The sequence below is a fragment of the Pogona vitticeps genome, chromosome 4 (genome assembly GCF_051106095.1).
Source record: "Pogona vitticeps strain Pit_001003342236 chromosome 4, PviZW2.1, whole genome shotgun sequence".
NCBI lineage: Eukaryota > Metazoa > Chordata > Lepidosauria > Squamata > Agamidae > Pogona > Pogona vitticeps.
The window spans coordinates 190492445-190508951 of NC_135786.1; the positions used below are offsets into that span (position 1 = coordinate 190492445).

Below are 16507 nucleotides of genomic sequence, written 5' to 3' on the forward strand. Positions count from 1 at the left end.
TTCTGATTTGGTGACAAACATGAATTAGAGTCTTTCAGTTGCATTTGATATGTGCAGAAACACACAAGGGGTGTGTCATTCATGTTTGTTTGACTCCAGCTCCCGTAATTCCACAGGGAGATTCCTGCCACAGAAAAGACACCGGTCTTTAAAACAGTTTCTCTTCCAGGCTGCCTCACGCCTACATCCTGTACAAAATGGAAGCTGCCTAATGTTATTTGAGATGCATAGGTCTTTGTGGGAGTTGTAGTTCATTGGAGGTAGCCTCTATAAAGATTAATGGAGAGTAAGATTATACCTCCCAGAAAAGCCTAGGCCTCCCAGGAAGCATTAGGACAAAACACAGATGCCAGGATGTACTTCAGCTGGATCCAACTGCTCCTCACATAATTGGTAATCCCCTTCCTTGTAGCATCCACTACAACCTAAAGACCTGCATTGGAGAGATGGAACACCCTATGGAGACATATTTTGGCATTAGATAAGGATGCTGTGAGAAAGGGAATGGAATTTTCTACTAGTGTTCAACTCTATAATATTGAATCTTGGCTTTAACAATGAAATTGGTGAAGCAGAATTTTGGGAAGAAGTTTCCACTTTATCCCTTTTGCTCCAATATTGAAGTGTGAATGAAAGGTTTGGAATGCAATAAGGTGCCACCAAAAATATCAGGTGTAATAATATGGTCGAAACTCCACATGGGACCAAACGGAAGGATCTCAATTGGGTCTATTAAGTACTTTTGGTTAGTTACATGCCGTCAAGATAGAACTGCCTTATAGCAACCCTAACAGGATTCTCAGGGTAATTGAGATATTTTAAGAATAGCTTTATCAGTTCTACTCCTCCAGTGAACTTTCATGGCCAAGCTAGGATTCAAACCTTGGTCCAGAGAGTCCTAGTTGGTCACTTGATCCACTATATCACATTAGGTATCTTTGTTGTTGTTTAGTCGTGTCTGACTCTTTGTATCTTTAGAATACCATATTTAGCCAAGTGAAAGAGGGTTGGATAACTCCCTGGTTTAGATATCTGGCTGTAGAGCTGGAGGTTGGGAGTTAAATTCTTCACTGCCTCCTTGAGAGGCTGGATTTGATCCAAAGAGTCCCTTCCAGCTCTACAATGTTAGATTATTATTATTAGAGTTACATGCTCTATAACCACTAAGGCATGTAACTATAATAATAGACAAGTTTCCATTGACTCTCGTTGGTGCACCACCTGAAATACCCAGATGTGAAATATTACTATGCACCTTGTATATACTAGTGTTAATTTACAACAAAGTTCTATGACATATTAAAGAAATATTCATTGGCTGAAATCTAGTAGTAAGTCACAACTAGAGTAGACCCATTAAATCAATGGAGCCTACAAGGAACTGACTCACCATATCCACACTGATTCAGTGGGCCTATTCTAGTTTTGACTTACTACTGAATTTCAATGAGTATGTTATAAATGGGTTTATGATAGTTTGCTTGGTTTTTTTAATGACTTCCACTGTTTTTTGCCATTGTTTGGTTTCACAATTTGTTAACCACCCAGAATGGAGCACACTAATGGAGCAGTATATAAAAATGAAACAGTTAAACAAATGAGTTATTTTTTAAAATGTTAGAAGAATCCTTGTTGCTTTTGGTACTACAGACAACTATGGCTGCCAGGTTGGAAATTGTGTGATTTAGACAAGATAAAATAGTTACAAATATTTAAGTGCAAATAAGTAAAGCTGATAAGTGAGATTGGATGGGGCAGGGGAATTTTGAAAGAGGTCAGGTTATCTATGATTATCTTCTTAACCACCACCTACTTTTCTAAACTCCTAGTTGAGTTTGACATTCATAATTAAATCAAGAGGATGCATTTCTTCTCTCACACATACACAAACACCCCACCTTGAGTGTACCTTTGTTATCTTTGCTCCTCTTAAATTTGATTCACGCTTTCATGAGCAATCTGTCCATGTATTCTCCCTTTTTGCTTCTCCCCAAATCAGGCTTGCTGTCTAGCTAAAGGTCTATGCATCTTGTGAGCAGCTATTTAAGGGGTGAACAAAACAAGGAAGATTACCGCTGTGATTTCCCCGCAGGAGTTACACTCCTTTTTTCACAATAGTGTCCCCACTTCTGCTAAGCAAGGTGTCTTTGACACTTATGAAAAGAGACCAAAGTACAAATCCTCCGAGGTAAAGACTAAAGCAAGGTTAATGGGAACGCTTGGTTTCGGGGCAAAAGTTTGAACTTTCCAAGGATAAGTCATGGTGGGTGATTAAGGGTCCTCAATAGACAGAAAAATTCAGTAGAAAAATCCATCATATTTTAAAGGTATAGGACCCTAAAACGAGATGTAGTAAATAGGCCTATGGTACCGTGTTTCCTCGAAAATAAGACAGGTGCTATATTAAATTTTGCTTCCCCCCCCCCAAAAAAAAACCCCAACAAAAACATTAAGGCTTATTTTCAGGGGATGTTTTATTTTATTTTTTCATGTACAACAATCTACATTTATTCAAATACAGCTATGTCATTTTCTTCTGGTTGCTGTACAATGGTGGAGGGCAGGCTTTCACTTAACTAGGATTTATTCTTGTGGTAAGGCTTATATTACGAGCATCCTGAAAAATCATACTAAGGTTTATTTTCAGGTTACGTCTTATTTTCAGAGAAACAGGTAGATGTCTATGAAACATACCATCTGCTTCAAAAACTCTCTGGAACTTTTATTTTAAACCGTTTTGCTCCACTTGAATTGAAACAACCCTCCAAAATACTAGGACAAATGGGTGAAAGAATGAAAAATACAGTTTTAAAGATATTGCGACAGAATGGCTTTGTTTCCTCTCTCGTCTTCTGGGAACCCAGCTCATCCGATCATTTGCTACAAATTACTCAAGATTATAAAGCAAGATACCAAGAAAAAACCTTCACCGATTTGCAATTACCATTTAAACGTGAATACTGTACCCTGATATATTACTGTTTTTCTGCTAATACGTACTGAAAGCGGTGGCCGTTGTAACCCTAACAAAAAATATTTTTGCCTCCAAATTCAGGCGAGCAGAGAGAGTGTGTGTTGCAATCTATGTATGTTTTCTCAGCTACCTGTATAAGCCTTATTGGATTCAATGGAGTTTACTCCGAGGTGAGACCGCGCAGGATTGCAGCAAGCCTTAGGATGTATATCCAGCTTGCGTAGTCGAACCGCGAAATCGCAATGGAACTCAAAAGTTCCTGTGAGTGTCAATACCGCCACCACCGAAATTTCACCCATGAGGTATTACTGGGAGCCTCATTTCTATAAGTTTATATCGAAGGAAGCGAGATGAATTTACTGGCGATTACGCCTAGTAACTAATGAGGACTTCAGCATCAGGTTTTGCACAATTCGCTTGAGCATGAGAGGAAACGGCGAGCGAGGAAAGGCGGATTTAAAGTCGCCTCCTGGCGGCGTGAGGGAGCGAGGCGGCGGCGGCAGCAATAACTACTACCGCTACTGTTGTTCAATAACAATTCCCGCCGGACGGGAGGGGGGGCTGTTGCCTTGGCAACCTGGGCCATGTTGGGAAGGGGCCGCGGCAGCGGCGGCCTAAGAGCAATGGAGAGCGGTGGTTTGACCGGTTGGGCTACCGGGAACCCTGAAGATCCCGGCCCAGTCCCGAGGCCTGCGATTGACCCTTCCGTTCTCCCGACAGGTAGCCGTTGTCCCTTCATGGCAGACCTCGAGGTGAAAGGGCGGGCATATTTGAGGGCGGGAGTCGCCTGGCTGGAATTATCATGGCGCTGAAAGCTCAAGTGGGGCAAAGACTTGAGGCGAGGGGGCCCTTTTTCCTGCCCGCCCCTCCGGTTACATTTCTTGGCTCTGTTCAGGCCGGCTTCCTTTTGCGCCGCCAGAGTCACGACGAGGTGCCTTGCCGTCCTCTTTTCGAAGTTTCTGTAAAGTGGCTTCCACCGTAAAGCCTACGTTAACCGTTAAAATAACGTTAAAATGTATAGAACGGGAAATAAACAACGAAAATGTTCGACTTAAAAGGAAGAGCCTGGTGTGGGATTCCCCCTTAGTAAGACAACCGTTTGAGCTTTTACTGAAAGGAAGGCCTAGTGTGTGTTCCCTGAGGCTTACGAGAAGAGAGAAATATGCCTAGTGTTTCAGCCTAAAATGTCTAGCGCCCAAAGGCCGAGCGAAAGGGATCATCTAGATGCCTTTTAAAAATACCTGGAGCAAATATTACGAGGAGGGGGTACTGTGTTCGTCATCTAGTCTTATATCCAGAATAGATGGACTTGAGTAAAGGCCGGTTGGCAATAACATCCTTAGAGAGAAAAGTGCTTTCGAGGAAATCATGAAGGAGGTAGTTAGCTCCCATTCTCTGCTGTAACAATTGACTTTACTCTTACCATCATAAGAAATTGTTTCAGTCTTCCTTTCACGTTCATGGATCATCATACTGTACTTAATACTGTACTGAGCTACCCCAAATTCCGAGGAAACTGTAATTTCTCACATAAGGGAGCCAAGCTGAGAAATGTATATTTGTTTTAAGCCTCCCATGGCCTAAAATGTTAGTCTTGTGTAAAGCCCTGTGACCTTAAGGGAAACAGTACACGAATTGTTAATACAAGAATTAGTAACCCTCCTTGCTCAGCCCCCAAAAGGAAAGTACTGTAGTAACGTTAGATGGGATATGCGTTGCCTTGTACTCTTGTATCCAGCACATTCTCTCATTATTGTTTCCAGAAATACCCCAGTTTGTTACCATGAATGAAGAACCTGCCACAATTTGTTTCAATGAAGATGATTATTACTGTCCTGTATGCCAAGATGTGTTCAAAACACCTGTGAGGATTTCTGTTTGTCAGCATGTGTAGGTATCTATGGCTAGCCCACTTTTCAGCATTTTTCTTACTGTCATTTCTCTACAGTATTTTCCTTCCTGCTTATCCTGTTCATTCTTAGATTTTATTCCAAAAAGATTAGTATATGTATATGTGTGTGTATAAACACACACACTTCAAAGAGTGACTAATAAATAGATACAGTATATTTAAGCAAATGTTTTCAGATTCGGCCTTCTTCAGTTGCTCTCTTAAAAACAAAAGATGACAGCAGAAATCTTTTACTTTAATTTTCTTATTTGTTAGTTCTTATAACGGTGTGTGTATATAGTGATTAACTGCATACCTCAAACTGATCCAGAAAAATCTTGATTGAAATGCTGTTCATCTCTTTCCATATATTTATTTATCTCTTTCTAACTCTACTACACCAAAGAACCTTTATGAACTCTTCTAACTTCTACACTAAGTGAAAATCTAGAATTATCCAAATACTGTATTTGTTCAGAAAGCACTGTGTCAGCTGGAAATTAGGGAGTGTTTTGCCTTTGTTCATGGTCACAACTTGCTCCTCAAGCTCCTTCCACTGTTGTGACAAGTCGGAATCGTATTCCTGATCAAAGTTTACAGTAAGTGCATTGCTGCCTGTTTCTCACCTATTTATAAGTACACAGACGGACAAAAATCACAGTCATTTCAGCACACTGGAAAACACAATCCCTTCCAACCTGGTTGATTGGTTGGTGCGTCTGTTACTCCCTCCAGTTTTAGTGAGTATTAAAAGATTTTGTTTACTAAACAAGTTCACATACAATATGCTCGTGTATTTTTGTATAGGTGAGTAATATAAGCATGAAATGCTTCTTGAAGCAGCACTACAGAACTTCATTGTGAAGTTTGCTCTTCTTAAAATGCATCTACTAAGGCCTTTTGAATTCTGTTTGTCTCCATGCAGAACAAATATTTAGATATTTAAGATTTAGTGCACCTTCCCTATAAATCACTTTTCATTTTGATGGGTAAATTACTACTTGTGGAAATGAGAATATACTTTACAAATCTGAAGTGTACTCTCGTATCTTGCTGGGGTGGGAGAGGGCTCTCCAGCATGAATTAGAGCATGGGACAATCGGGAATGGCATCGTATACAAAGTCTGACTATGATTTGCTGTTAAATCAGAAAGGAGGAGGAGTGGCACAGAGACACATTTAATGTACCACACATATTGCAGTATTGTGTTTCTTCATTGAGACAGTACTCTAGATGGTTGGTTATTTCCTTTTTTTGTGGTACCTTTTCCAGTCCTTCAATATCCTTTTTCAGAACAATGCCCAGAGTTGTCAGTTCCATAGATGTATATAAGGGTGTTGTGAAAGTTTACCATTGAATTTAATTATTCTTACTGTACAGATTGTCCATTTTTCTGCTAGTATTCATTTTTTATTTTGTTACTATACCCCCAACATTCTTCTCCTGGTTAGTTAGCCTCATCAGGATATACATGAAATTGGGTGCAGGCCTCAAATTGCAGCTTATTCTGTTTCCAACATGGATTATGAAATAATGGCATAAATACAATAACTATAAGAAGAATTGGATTAGAATAGTTGTTTACAAAGTACAGTATTCCTTTTTGTATGCCAATTTATATTTGGGTTCAGGTTTTGCAGGAAATGCTTTCTGATGGCTATGAAGGAAGGTGGAACACATTGTCCTTTATGCCGTGGCATCGTTACCAGGAAAGAAAAAGCACGTCCCAGCAGAGCCTTAGATGTTGAAAATAACATGAAGAAGTTGGTGGGGAGCTGTAGATGTTGTGATAAACAGGTGTAGTAGAATTACATAATTTGTGTTAAAATCGACAAAGGCTGTAATTTTGTTTGCATTTATTGACAACTTAGCCCCAGTGAAAGTAGTGTGAATGTAAATACACAACTGTGCAATGAAGATAATCTTTTTTGTGTTAAGATGGGGGTATGATCCATAATTTTTTTCTAGATTTTTAAATATGAAGACTTGGAGAAGATAATAAAGATTGTGAGGTGTTCATGGATGTTTTTTGTTTGAGTAGTCCCTCAGAATTGAAGCTGGTATGGATGCTGAATTAGACCTGGAAACGAAAAAATAACAAGACTTATATTCAAATATATGTTTTGAATAGCTTAGTTGGAGCTAAAAAATAAGAAAAGGTTAGAACATGATATATCTATGTAGACCAAATAAAGGGGACACAGTTATGAATAATTTAAGTCAGAGTTGTATAACACCTCAAAGACTAACCAGTTTTCTTTGGCATAAACTTTCATGAACTGTAGCCTACTTCTTCAGATGGATAGGCAAAGTGTGCTGCTTATATAAAGCACACTCTGAGCAGTTTACAAGCTAATTATGCAGGCTAGACATTGCCCACTCCACCATCATCGAGCTGATGTATGAGATACGAAGGCTGCCAACAAATGAACTTGTTAGCCTTTTAGGTGCTACATGGCTCTTTCTTATTTTTGCTGTAACAAACTAACACAACTAGCCCCTTGGAAATAAATAATTTTAAGTTTCAAAGAAACTAAACATACATAATTTAATTTTTTACCCAACCCTTTGTGCCTTGAGAATCTTAAGCCGTTGACTTTGGTAGAATTTGCCTGATCAGTTCAATTCATGTATTGTAATTGGTAGCAAAAATATTGGCTGAAAGTTATACTGCTTAAACCTGATTATGTCACCAGCTGTAGCCCTATTTTGTTGACAAAAAGTTTCTTTTCCGCTCCCAAATTCCTAGGCTCCCTTTGGTCCTGGGTGTCTTAAATGTCTGAGAATACTAAAAGAGCCTAGAACCTTATCAGGGGACAGATAAGAAAAAAAAATTAATATTAACAAAATTTACCATGGCTGATGACATCATCAAGTTTACATGGCATACCTTTACATTACTGGTTTTCATCCATTGATTGTATCATAGAAGCAATTTATATAGTATTACCTTATGATGCAATTTTATAATTTCAGACCACGATGCTGCCGCAGTTTTTTGCATAAGCTAATTTTTCTATTCATAAAAATATTTTCATTGCACTGCCTTTTCAAATCTAAATGAACTGCACATTCTTTTGCAGATTAGATTCTCTCGTATGAGACACCATTATAAATCGTGTAAGAAGTATCAAGATGAATATGGTGTTTTGTCTGTAATCCCAAACTTAGAAATATCTCAGGATTCTTCAGGAAACAGGTAATTTGTGTTTACAGCTAGTTTGATAAAATATAATGTTTACTTTTTAAAAAAATCCCAAACTAGTGTATACTGTATTTGCAGCTGGGTAAAATTTCAGTAGTGAAGCATTTCTTCACAAGTTACTACTGTATTTAGATTGCAATTAGTTAGTGCAACATTTTAATGACCCACCATAACACAAAATTTTGCAGATTTTTTTCCAGTAGTATTTTCATGATTCTTTTCCTTCAACTTTGAAAACTCACAAATCCATACTGGCTGTTTTGTTTTTTTCTAAACAATTTTCTTTTACTTTTCATTTACAATCAAAAAGTAATGTAGAAACACACTCCTTAGAAACAGGTTATTCCGTTTCTTTTTAAAACTGATGGGAATGCTGCCACACAAATGTGCTACTGTTTAATTTGCTTATTATTGTACATATTTATAGGCACTCTTTTAGGCCACAAAGTGACTTATAGAATAAAATAAAATTTTCTTGAATTAGAGCAGTGGTTCTTAACCTTTGTTACTCGGATGCTTTTGAACTGCAACTCCCAGAAACCCCAGTCAGGAAGCTGGTGGTGAAGGCTTCTGGGAGTTGCAGTCCAAAACTCCTGAGTAACCCAAGGTTAAGAACCAGTGAATTAGAGGACATGAACTTAAATGTGTGGAAGTTCTTGGGGAGTTACACCATTTTCCTTGATGCTGAGTAACTGTGCAATTTAACTGTGATAAGATATTGCAGAATTGGTTGTAGGCTGTGGTTTTGGCAATAAATGTGGATTTCACAATTGCTTGCAACGATAGCTAAACAACAAGGTTTTGGTGATAGAATCATATAATTGTACAATTCTAAACCATTTTAAATAAATAAAATAATAGATAAAGTTGGAAGAGACCCCAAGGACCCAGACCTCAAGGATTCTCAAGTCCAGTCCCCTGCAAGTATGATCCATGCTACCACATGCTTTTGAAGATAGATAGATAGATAGTAGAAGGAACTAAGAGTTCTCAGAATTGCTGTACAACATGCTTTGATGGTATTTATATTAACACTTTACATAACTTCTGTGTTTTGGAACTCTGGGTGTGGAGGAAAACAGACATCTCAAAAACCAAGGAAGTCAAAGTTCTTGAAAGCAAGTATTCTTATATTAAAAGAGAAATAATCTGACTTTCAAGCAATTAACTATTAGGATTTAATTGTAAGAATTAATACACTGAAAAGAGATTAATATGGGAAAGGTAAACATCATCAAGCTTCTAAAAATTAGTGAATACAGCTAAATTTGCCTTTGGTTTAGATGGGCAGGGTAGAAATCAATAAATAAACAAACAAACAAATAAATAAATATTGAGAAATAGGAAAAAAAAATGTGTATGTGGCAAGGTGAGATGAAGGTTGCATTTTTCTTGCCAGTTCAGTTCAGCCTACTAGAGTTTGGAAGCTTTAAAAATGATGTAAAAGAATGTTTAAAAGTTGAACAACGTTAATTTTTTTAAATAAACAAATAGGAAATCATTAAAATGTCGTTTCCCATCCAGGAAAACTTCTATTTAATCTTTGTACGGTCAGGGCCCTCTTTACTTTCTCCTATACCGTTACTACTGAGTAAATTGGAAGTGAGACTTGCAGCAAAATATTATATCATGGAATATCCTTGTTCAGGATTCTAGCCAGCCCCCCCTCCCCAGCCGTGCCCTCTTTGGAAGGACTATTCCATCAATCTAGTTTTGGCCATCCTTCCCTTCAACTATAACTCAGTGTTAGACAGGGTATTGTTGGCAGTTCCCCATAAGTTTTTCCCATTGCATGTTTTAGGTATTTAGCCCAGGCCTGATATTTCCCTGTTGTGTGTACCGAACTGCTTTCCAGTTTCCTGTGATGTAAGAAATGGTTTTATCCAATCCTTTCATTCCGTGTTTCTGAAATGTTTGTTTGCCAAATTTAGATAATGTGATAGCCAGTGTTCCCTCTAATTTTCAGCCCTGCTGGGCAGGGCTCTATCCTTCACATACACGACTCTGCACCACCACCCCCAATGTTCCATCATGACCAGAACCAGAGGAGCTGTAAATGATTGCTGTGGTTGCACAGAAGAGTAGCCCTCCATGGAGGGGGGCATAGTCGTGCAAGTGCACACCTTAAAGGGAACCTTGGTGATAGCCCACTTTAACCACATTTATTTGCAAGTCAGTTCTACTAATGTCGTTTGGAATTACATATCAATTGTGGTGCTGAAGGATGCAGGCTGTTCTGTATTCAGCCAGGAAAATAAGTTTTTATACTTTGTGTGAAGTTTTAGGAGTGATTCTTCTACTTCAGAAATTGGAGAAAATTCTAATCTTCATGTTCCTGAAGAAGCTGCAAGGTAAGGATCATCTTGAAGTCAATGCTCTTTCATTTGGCAGTCACTGAGAGGGAAGGAATGATGTTGCTACCCTTGAAACATTTATATTGATATTGAAAGATGCAGTATATATGTATTAAATTAAATGTATCATATATCCCTATAGCTATAAACAAGGTATGCGGGAAATGATGTTAATTCTTTTCACCTGGACTTGCTTTATCTTTGTTGGAGAAGGGAATCTACTGCTGTTACTTTCTTTAACAAAGAGCATCAATTGAGTATGTTGGAGACCTGGTTTGTTGAAATACCTGGGCACTCCAGCTGTCTATAGAATAGAACTGTGCCATGAGATTGCGCTGGTTTAGTCACTGGCACAGAATAAATGTGCCCCAGGGAATATGTCCCTTGAAAATCATGTGCCACACATCTCCATCCATCTTGAATAGGCAACTGAAAAAGCAACTAACTGATAAATATATAATTAAATGGGGATTTTCAAAGTGAAATATGTCCTGATAGGATTGTTTTTCCACCATGCTTTTAATTGTGAACAAAAACCTAGAAAAGCTTGTTTCAAAGCTGTTTCTGTATTTGTTACTTCTAGATGTTTCCATAAACCGTGGATGCAAATCTGATTAGCAGAAAATCCCAAAATATTACATCTAAAAGTGTTGTTTGCAAGCTTGGATGAGAGCTTTTGTTGGAGAGAGATCTATGTAGAAATGACTTATCCTGTGGAACAGTGGCAGCTATCATATTTCACAGTGAGATGTGGAAAAATCCATTAGTACAGAGTTAGAATAGAGAATCTGCTGCAAATCCTGTTGCTTAATGTAGAAAATTGCACTAAAAGTTGGTCTGTAGGATCAGTTGGGATTTAGTGAGTCAGCTACTTCATAGGTTCCATGGATTCAGATAGTATTGTAACTGAGACTTGTTCTATAGTAAAGTAAGTTGACTCACCAAATCCTGTGGGCCTATTCTAGTGCAACTTACTACACTAACCAACAGGATTTTAGCCACTGTGTTTTTTTATTTTGTATATTGCCTTTCTGTTTGGAGCCAATAAATTATTTTAGGTCGTGTTTTCTGAACAAGTAAAGATCTGCAAGCTCAAAACTAATTCCACATACGTATCTGCCACAGTAACATATGTCTGAAACATATCTCATGAGGTTGGAAAGATACTCCACATGCCATGAGCAGATGTCACAGTTTTGATAAAGCTGGAATGATGGTCTACATTCAGTTAGTGGAAATCACAGATAAATCAAAAGACAGACAGTGGGTGACATCCTGTTATTTAGTGTAGTAAGTTGCACTGGCATGTGTCATCTAAAGCAGACTATCCAAATGAAACCCTCTCTTGGAACAAATAGTGATCCGAGTTTACACTAGTGATGGCAGATTAACTGAGTTTTAAATTCCAGAAAATATTGGTTCAAATCTCAGTAAAGCACCTAAGTAAAAGAGTCTTTATTTGAACCTTAGTCAGAGATTCAGTAAAAGGGTCCGTTTAAACTCCCACAGGCAAACAGGTTACTGACATATCAGAAGTCCTGTTTATAAGCAGTGAGGCATTATATGTTTTAAGTAGTGTTGAAACAACCAGGATAGTTCTGAAACATTTGTGCTTGGATTTTTCAAATAAGAAATCCCAAAAATGTAATGATATATTAGAATTAACTGTTAGTATGCTTTTCTAGCTCAGTCCCTCCTGTTCAAATCCTATACACGTTTAATTAGAAAGGGTGTATAAGATTGTAAGCTAAGTGTACCAACTCAGGTTCACTCCGTTATAGTGAAAACTTCCTTAAAATGTACAGAATTTCATAAAATACTTTGATCATGACTCAAGCAGTTTTTTTCAGAAATGACATTGTTAATGCATCTCTGAATTGTTTCCTTTCACTGAAATTAAAGTAAAAGTCATTGTGGGTAGGGAGATTCTTACACATTTTGCATGCTATTAGATTTTCATCTATTATGTAATGTTTATTTATTTTTCAGTGGACAGCCTACATACAAATGCCCTCTGTGTGAAGAAAGTAACTTCACAAGGCAAAGCTTATTGGATCATTGTAATGACAGGCATCTTTATCAAATAGATCCAGTAGTGAGTATGTGTGAATAAATATTTATGTCTATACCCTGTTTCCCCGGAAATAAGACCTAACCTGAAAATAAGTTGTATATGATTTTTCAGAATGCTCGTAATATAAGCCCTACCCCAAAAAATAAGCCCCAGTTAAGTGAAACCCTGCCCTCCACCATTGTGCAGCAACCAGAAGATGACATGACTGTAAAATAAATCATCCCCTGAAAATAAGTCCTAATGCGTTTTTGGAGAAAAAAATTAATATAAGAAAGACCCTGTCTTATTTTCAGGGAAACATGGTAGCAGGAATCAGCTTTTTTAAAAGTTACTTTTTTGCAGATTAATTTTGTAAACCAAAAACCCTGCATTGCCATTAAACAGACTTGACAAAATACCTTCTTTAGAAATTGTAACGTTAGATGTAGCTTTTTGTAAAGTATGCATGATGGATATATTTAATTACCTTTGCAAATTGTATGTCTTCTATTCAGCTTTGTTGTCCTTTTGTTGTAAGAATAAGTTTCAGTTTGAAAGTATTTCTATATGTGTTATTGCTAGATAAAATAATACTGACATACACCTTAATTTTTAATATATGTGAGAAATCTTGTGTATTACCTCTTAATAATGAAAAAGGATTTTATGTAGGCTGTCTCTTAAATGTTTTCTCTCTTTTTTAAAGATCTGTCCTATTTGTATGTCTTTTCCTTGGGGAGACCCTAACTGGGTTACTAGAGATCTTGCTGCCCATTTAAATCAGAGGCATCAACTTGATTATGAAGATTTTATGGTAAGAATCTTGTATTTTGAATTTAAAATGTTAACTTGAAAAGACAAAAACACTTTCTTAGGTAGTTTTTGAGCAGAACCTAGCAACCATCATAATTCTGCTTTTTTAACAAAAAAGTTTTCTTCCATGAGGTCTTGTTTTAGTAATTAATACAAAATCTGTATTGAATTCAGATGATATGTAATACAGTAGGACCCCTATATCTGTGGGGGAGCAGTTCCAAGCTCCCCCATGATTACTGAAAAGTGTGGGTTATTGCTAACAGTCTGTTGGGCCCAGGGCACCCCTCCGCCTTTGATTTTTATCTTGATGAGACCTCTGTGAGTAATAAGAGCCAAGTTGAAATCTTTCCTCCTTCATCAAGGAGCTGAAGATGACTATTTTTGTGTCGCTTTCACACACACACACACATAAACACAGTCTCAACAGCTCTGCAGATTTTCTTGAGATATAATTAAAGATCTATTTCCTTGTTTGCCCAGGAGTCTTGAGGAAAGGGCTAGCCGGAAGGCAGGACAAGCAGGAGGTGGGAAATTTCCCAGGAGGCAGTTTGGCATAAGGCTTGCCCACCTGCTGCTGTCTCATGAGCCAATCCAATTCTGAGTTTTACAAGAGGGACTCTGCTCTGGAGGGAAGCTACCTCAAGCTGCCTCAAAATTTGCTATCAGGCAAAATGAGAGCCCTTCCCTCTAGTGGCCAATCTGATAATTACATCTTACATCCGTATTTGGAGGTACAGTGGTGCCCCGCATAGCGACGTTAATCCATTCCAGGATTAACATCGCTATCCGGAATCGTCCGTTTAATGCGTTCCTATGGGGGGGGAACTCACCATTGAGTGAAGATCCTCCATAGCGCCGCCATTTTCGCCACCTCGGTAAGCGAGGGCAGCACGTGAAAACACTGCGGGCGGCCATTTTGTGCACCCGGCAGCCATTTTGGAACCGCCAATCAGCTGTTTAAAAAACATCGCTATGCGAAGATCGGTAAGCAAAACGCATACCGATCATTGCAATGCAATTTTCGGCCATTTAGATCATCGCAATGCGATCTCATTAGCGATCGCAGAAAACGCATCGCTATGCGAATTCGTCATTAAACGGTGCGCTCGTTATGCGAGGCACCACTGTACAGTATTTTAATTTAATATTTTTAGTAAGTATTTTCAGCCAGTAAATAAGTGAATTGATGGTTATCGATCCAGCATATGCAGGGTTCCTATTGTACTTCGTATTTAACATTTTGTTTCTAATTTACTATTGTGCTGTTTGTGTTTAGAATCTTCAGCTGGATGAAGAAACTCTGTTTCAAAATGCTGTTGAAGAGTCTTGTCAAGTGAATCTTTGAAGTCTCTAATTTGTTCACAGCACTGCTATGTGCAAGGGGAAAAGCTGTGCCTGTGGTCTCAGTGTTAATAAAAGGGAACTCTGTATCCAGTTCGATATCAACTGTTTGTTGTTTCCCCCTAGAATAGCTTCATTTTAAAATGATTTTTATTTAAACTAATTGAAAGGTATGCCATTTTGATCTCTATATATTTTTTCTATTAGAAAAGTTGCAAATATCTGGGGAAAATATCACAGATTTTCAGAAAAATCTATTTACAATTGTTTCATCTGCTTTCATCTTGTTGCTTTTTAAAATCTTGTTTTTTGTTGCACTGGAACAAGAATGGCAGGCTTATATCAGAATGCAGATAATTGAGAGCAAGCATCTTTGGTTGAATAGTTATTTTGTTCTTTGCATATTGACTATATTTTGTATTTTCTAGTTTATTTTAAAAGCTAAAAAGGATTTCAGTCCAGCCCTTTGCTTAAATCCAGTTGTCAACTATGTTGCAAGAGTAATAGGCATGCAGATATTTTTCTTTCAGTTGCTGGCAATGATCTGTAAATATAGGCGTTAACTAAGCCAAATGGTATTACAGAGTAACCACAATTCACATACTTGACAGCTATGGCATACTGAGCTTCATTAGGCCAGTTCCTTTTTAATGACACAAGGGCTTCCACCACTATGCATTCTTGTAGCCAGTTACCTCTGGGAGTGGCTTCTCTTAAATTATTATTCTTAATTTACTTGATTCTATTTTAAAATAGCTGTTCACAGGGTTTTTTATGATTGCATCACAGTTCACCTCAGAAGGTTACTTATTTCAGTTCTTTAAGAAAACTTGGAGTAGGAATTTCAGGTGATGCTAATGCTTTACAATATTAACATAATAAAGATGTTACCATAGAATGAGGGCTTTTCTTGAAAGTACTGTTTTCAGGTCAGTGTCTTAGGCTAATACCAAGTTGCTTTGAATTTATGTATGAGTCAGCTTACATGTAGGACATACCCTGAAACCAAGTAAGTGTTGCCTGTTTCAGGGACACATTCTGAAGACTGGCATCATTCTAGTGTTATAGCTATAATTAGAATTAGGATGAGTGGATCTCCTCGGTTTCGCCCATTGTTCTGTGTTTCCATTATGCCTTAAGTTCTGCTCTGGTTGTTTTCAGGAAATAAAAGACAATTTAATTAACAAAAATCCTTTTCATTCAGCATGGTGTTTTAAAGACTTTGTGTTCTCTCATAATGTCAGGAAATTACATCTGTTAAGGGTCATTTTATTGCATTATAAGGTAAATTATTTATATGATGGGCAGTGGGCATCTGATGAAACTGGATAGTCAACAGTGGTAGAGTGAAAGATCTACATCCCAGATTTGTTTCTTCACTGAAATAGACATTCTATACAGCCAAAGCTACAATTCAGCTTTACCTGTACACAACTGTGTTAAGGCGGATGCTTTCATTTGCACAACATGTCTGCAAAAGTAAGTCTATTTGTACATTATGTGAAAATTGCTGATTGAGCTAGAATCTGTTTTGAAAAGAATGATGGCTAAGAAACCAGTCTCTCATGACAGGTAGACCTTAATTTTTTTTTTAAAAAGCCTCTTTGATCAAATCATTAGTGGGGAGTCATGAAAATGTTGCAGGAAATAATTTATAAAATTCCATTAATAATTAGCTCCTTAAATCTGCTAAATTAACCCAGGTAAGATTTACCTGCAGAACATTGGCAATAGTGCCCTATTGATAAGAAAGTCACCATATGTATTATCTTAGGTGAGTAATGTAATAGTATTCTCTTTTGGTGGTCCAACACTATGAGGATATGTTCCCAGTATATAACCAGGTTTACCCTCTTCCTTTGGTTCCTTTTG

General features: G+C 37.6%; 1 protein-coding gene across 3 annotated transcripts; it reads left to right on the top strand.

Annotated features, from left to right (window-relative positions):
• Positions 1 to 3255: 3255 nt before the first annotated feature.
• RNF138 (ring finger protein 138) lies at positions 3256 to 15825 on the top strand. 3 transcript variants are annotated; one of them, XM_078393692.1, is made up of 8 exons: positions 3256 to 3276; positions 4738 to 4864; positions 6498 to 6663; positions 7950 to 8065; positions 10351 to 10422; positions 12415 to 12520; positions 13185 to 13292; positions 14571 to 15825. In XM_078393692.1, the coding sequence occupies exons 2-8, from the start codon at positions 4758 to 4760 to the stop codon at positions 14637 to 14639; spliced, it is 744 nt and encodes a 247-aa protein (XP_078249818.1). In that variant the 5' UTR covers positions 3256 to 3276; positions 4738 to 4757; the 3' UTR covers positions 14640 to 15825. The 3 variants fall into 3 exon arrangements, 2 of the variants coding, with proteins under 2 accessions (XP_078249818.1, XP_020646596.1); XR_002300317.3 differs by lacking the exon at positions 3256 to 3276 and adding an exon at positions 3433 to 3694 and having other exon boundaries at positions 12415 to 12524; XM_020790937.3 differs by lacking the exon at positions 3256 to 3276 and adding an exon at positions 3434 to 3694.
• Positions 15826 to 16507: the final 682 nt, after the last annotated feature.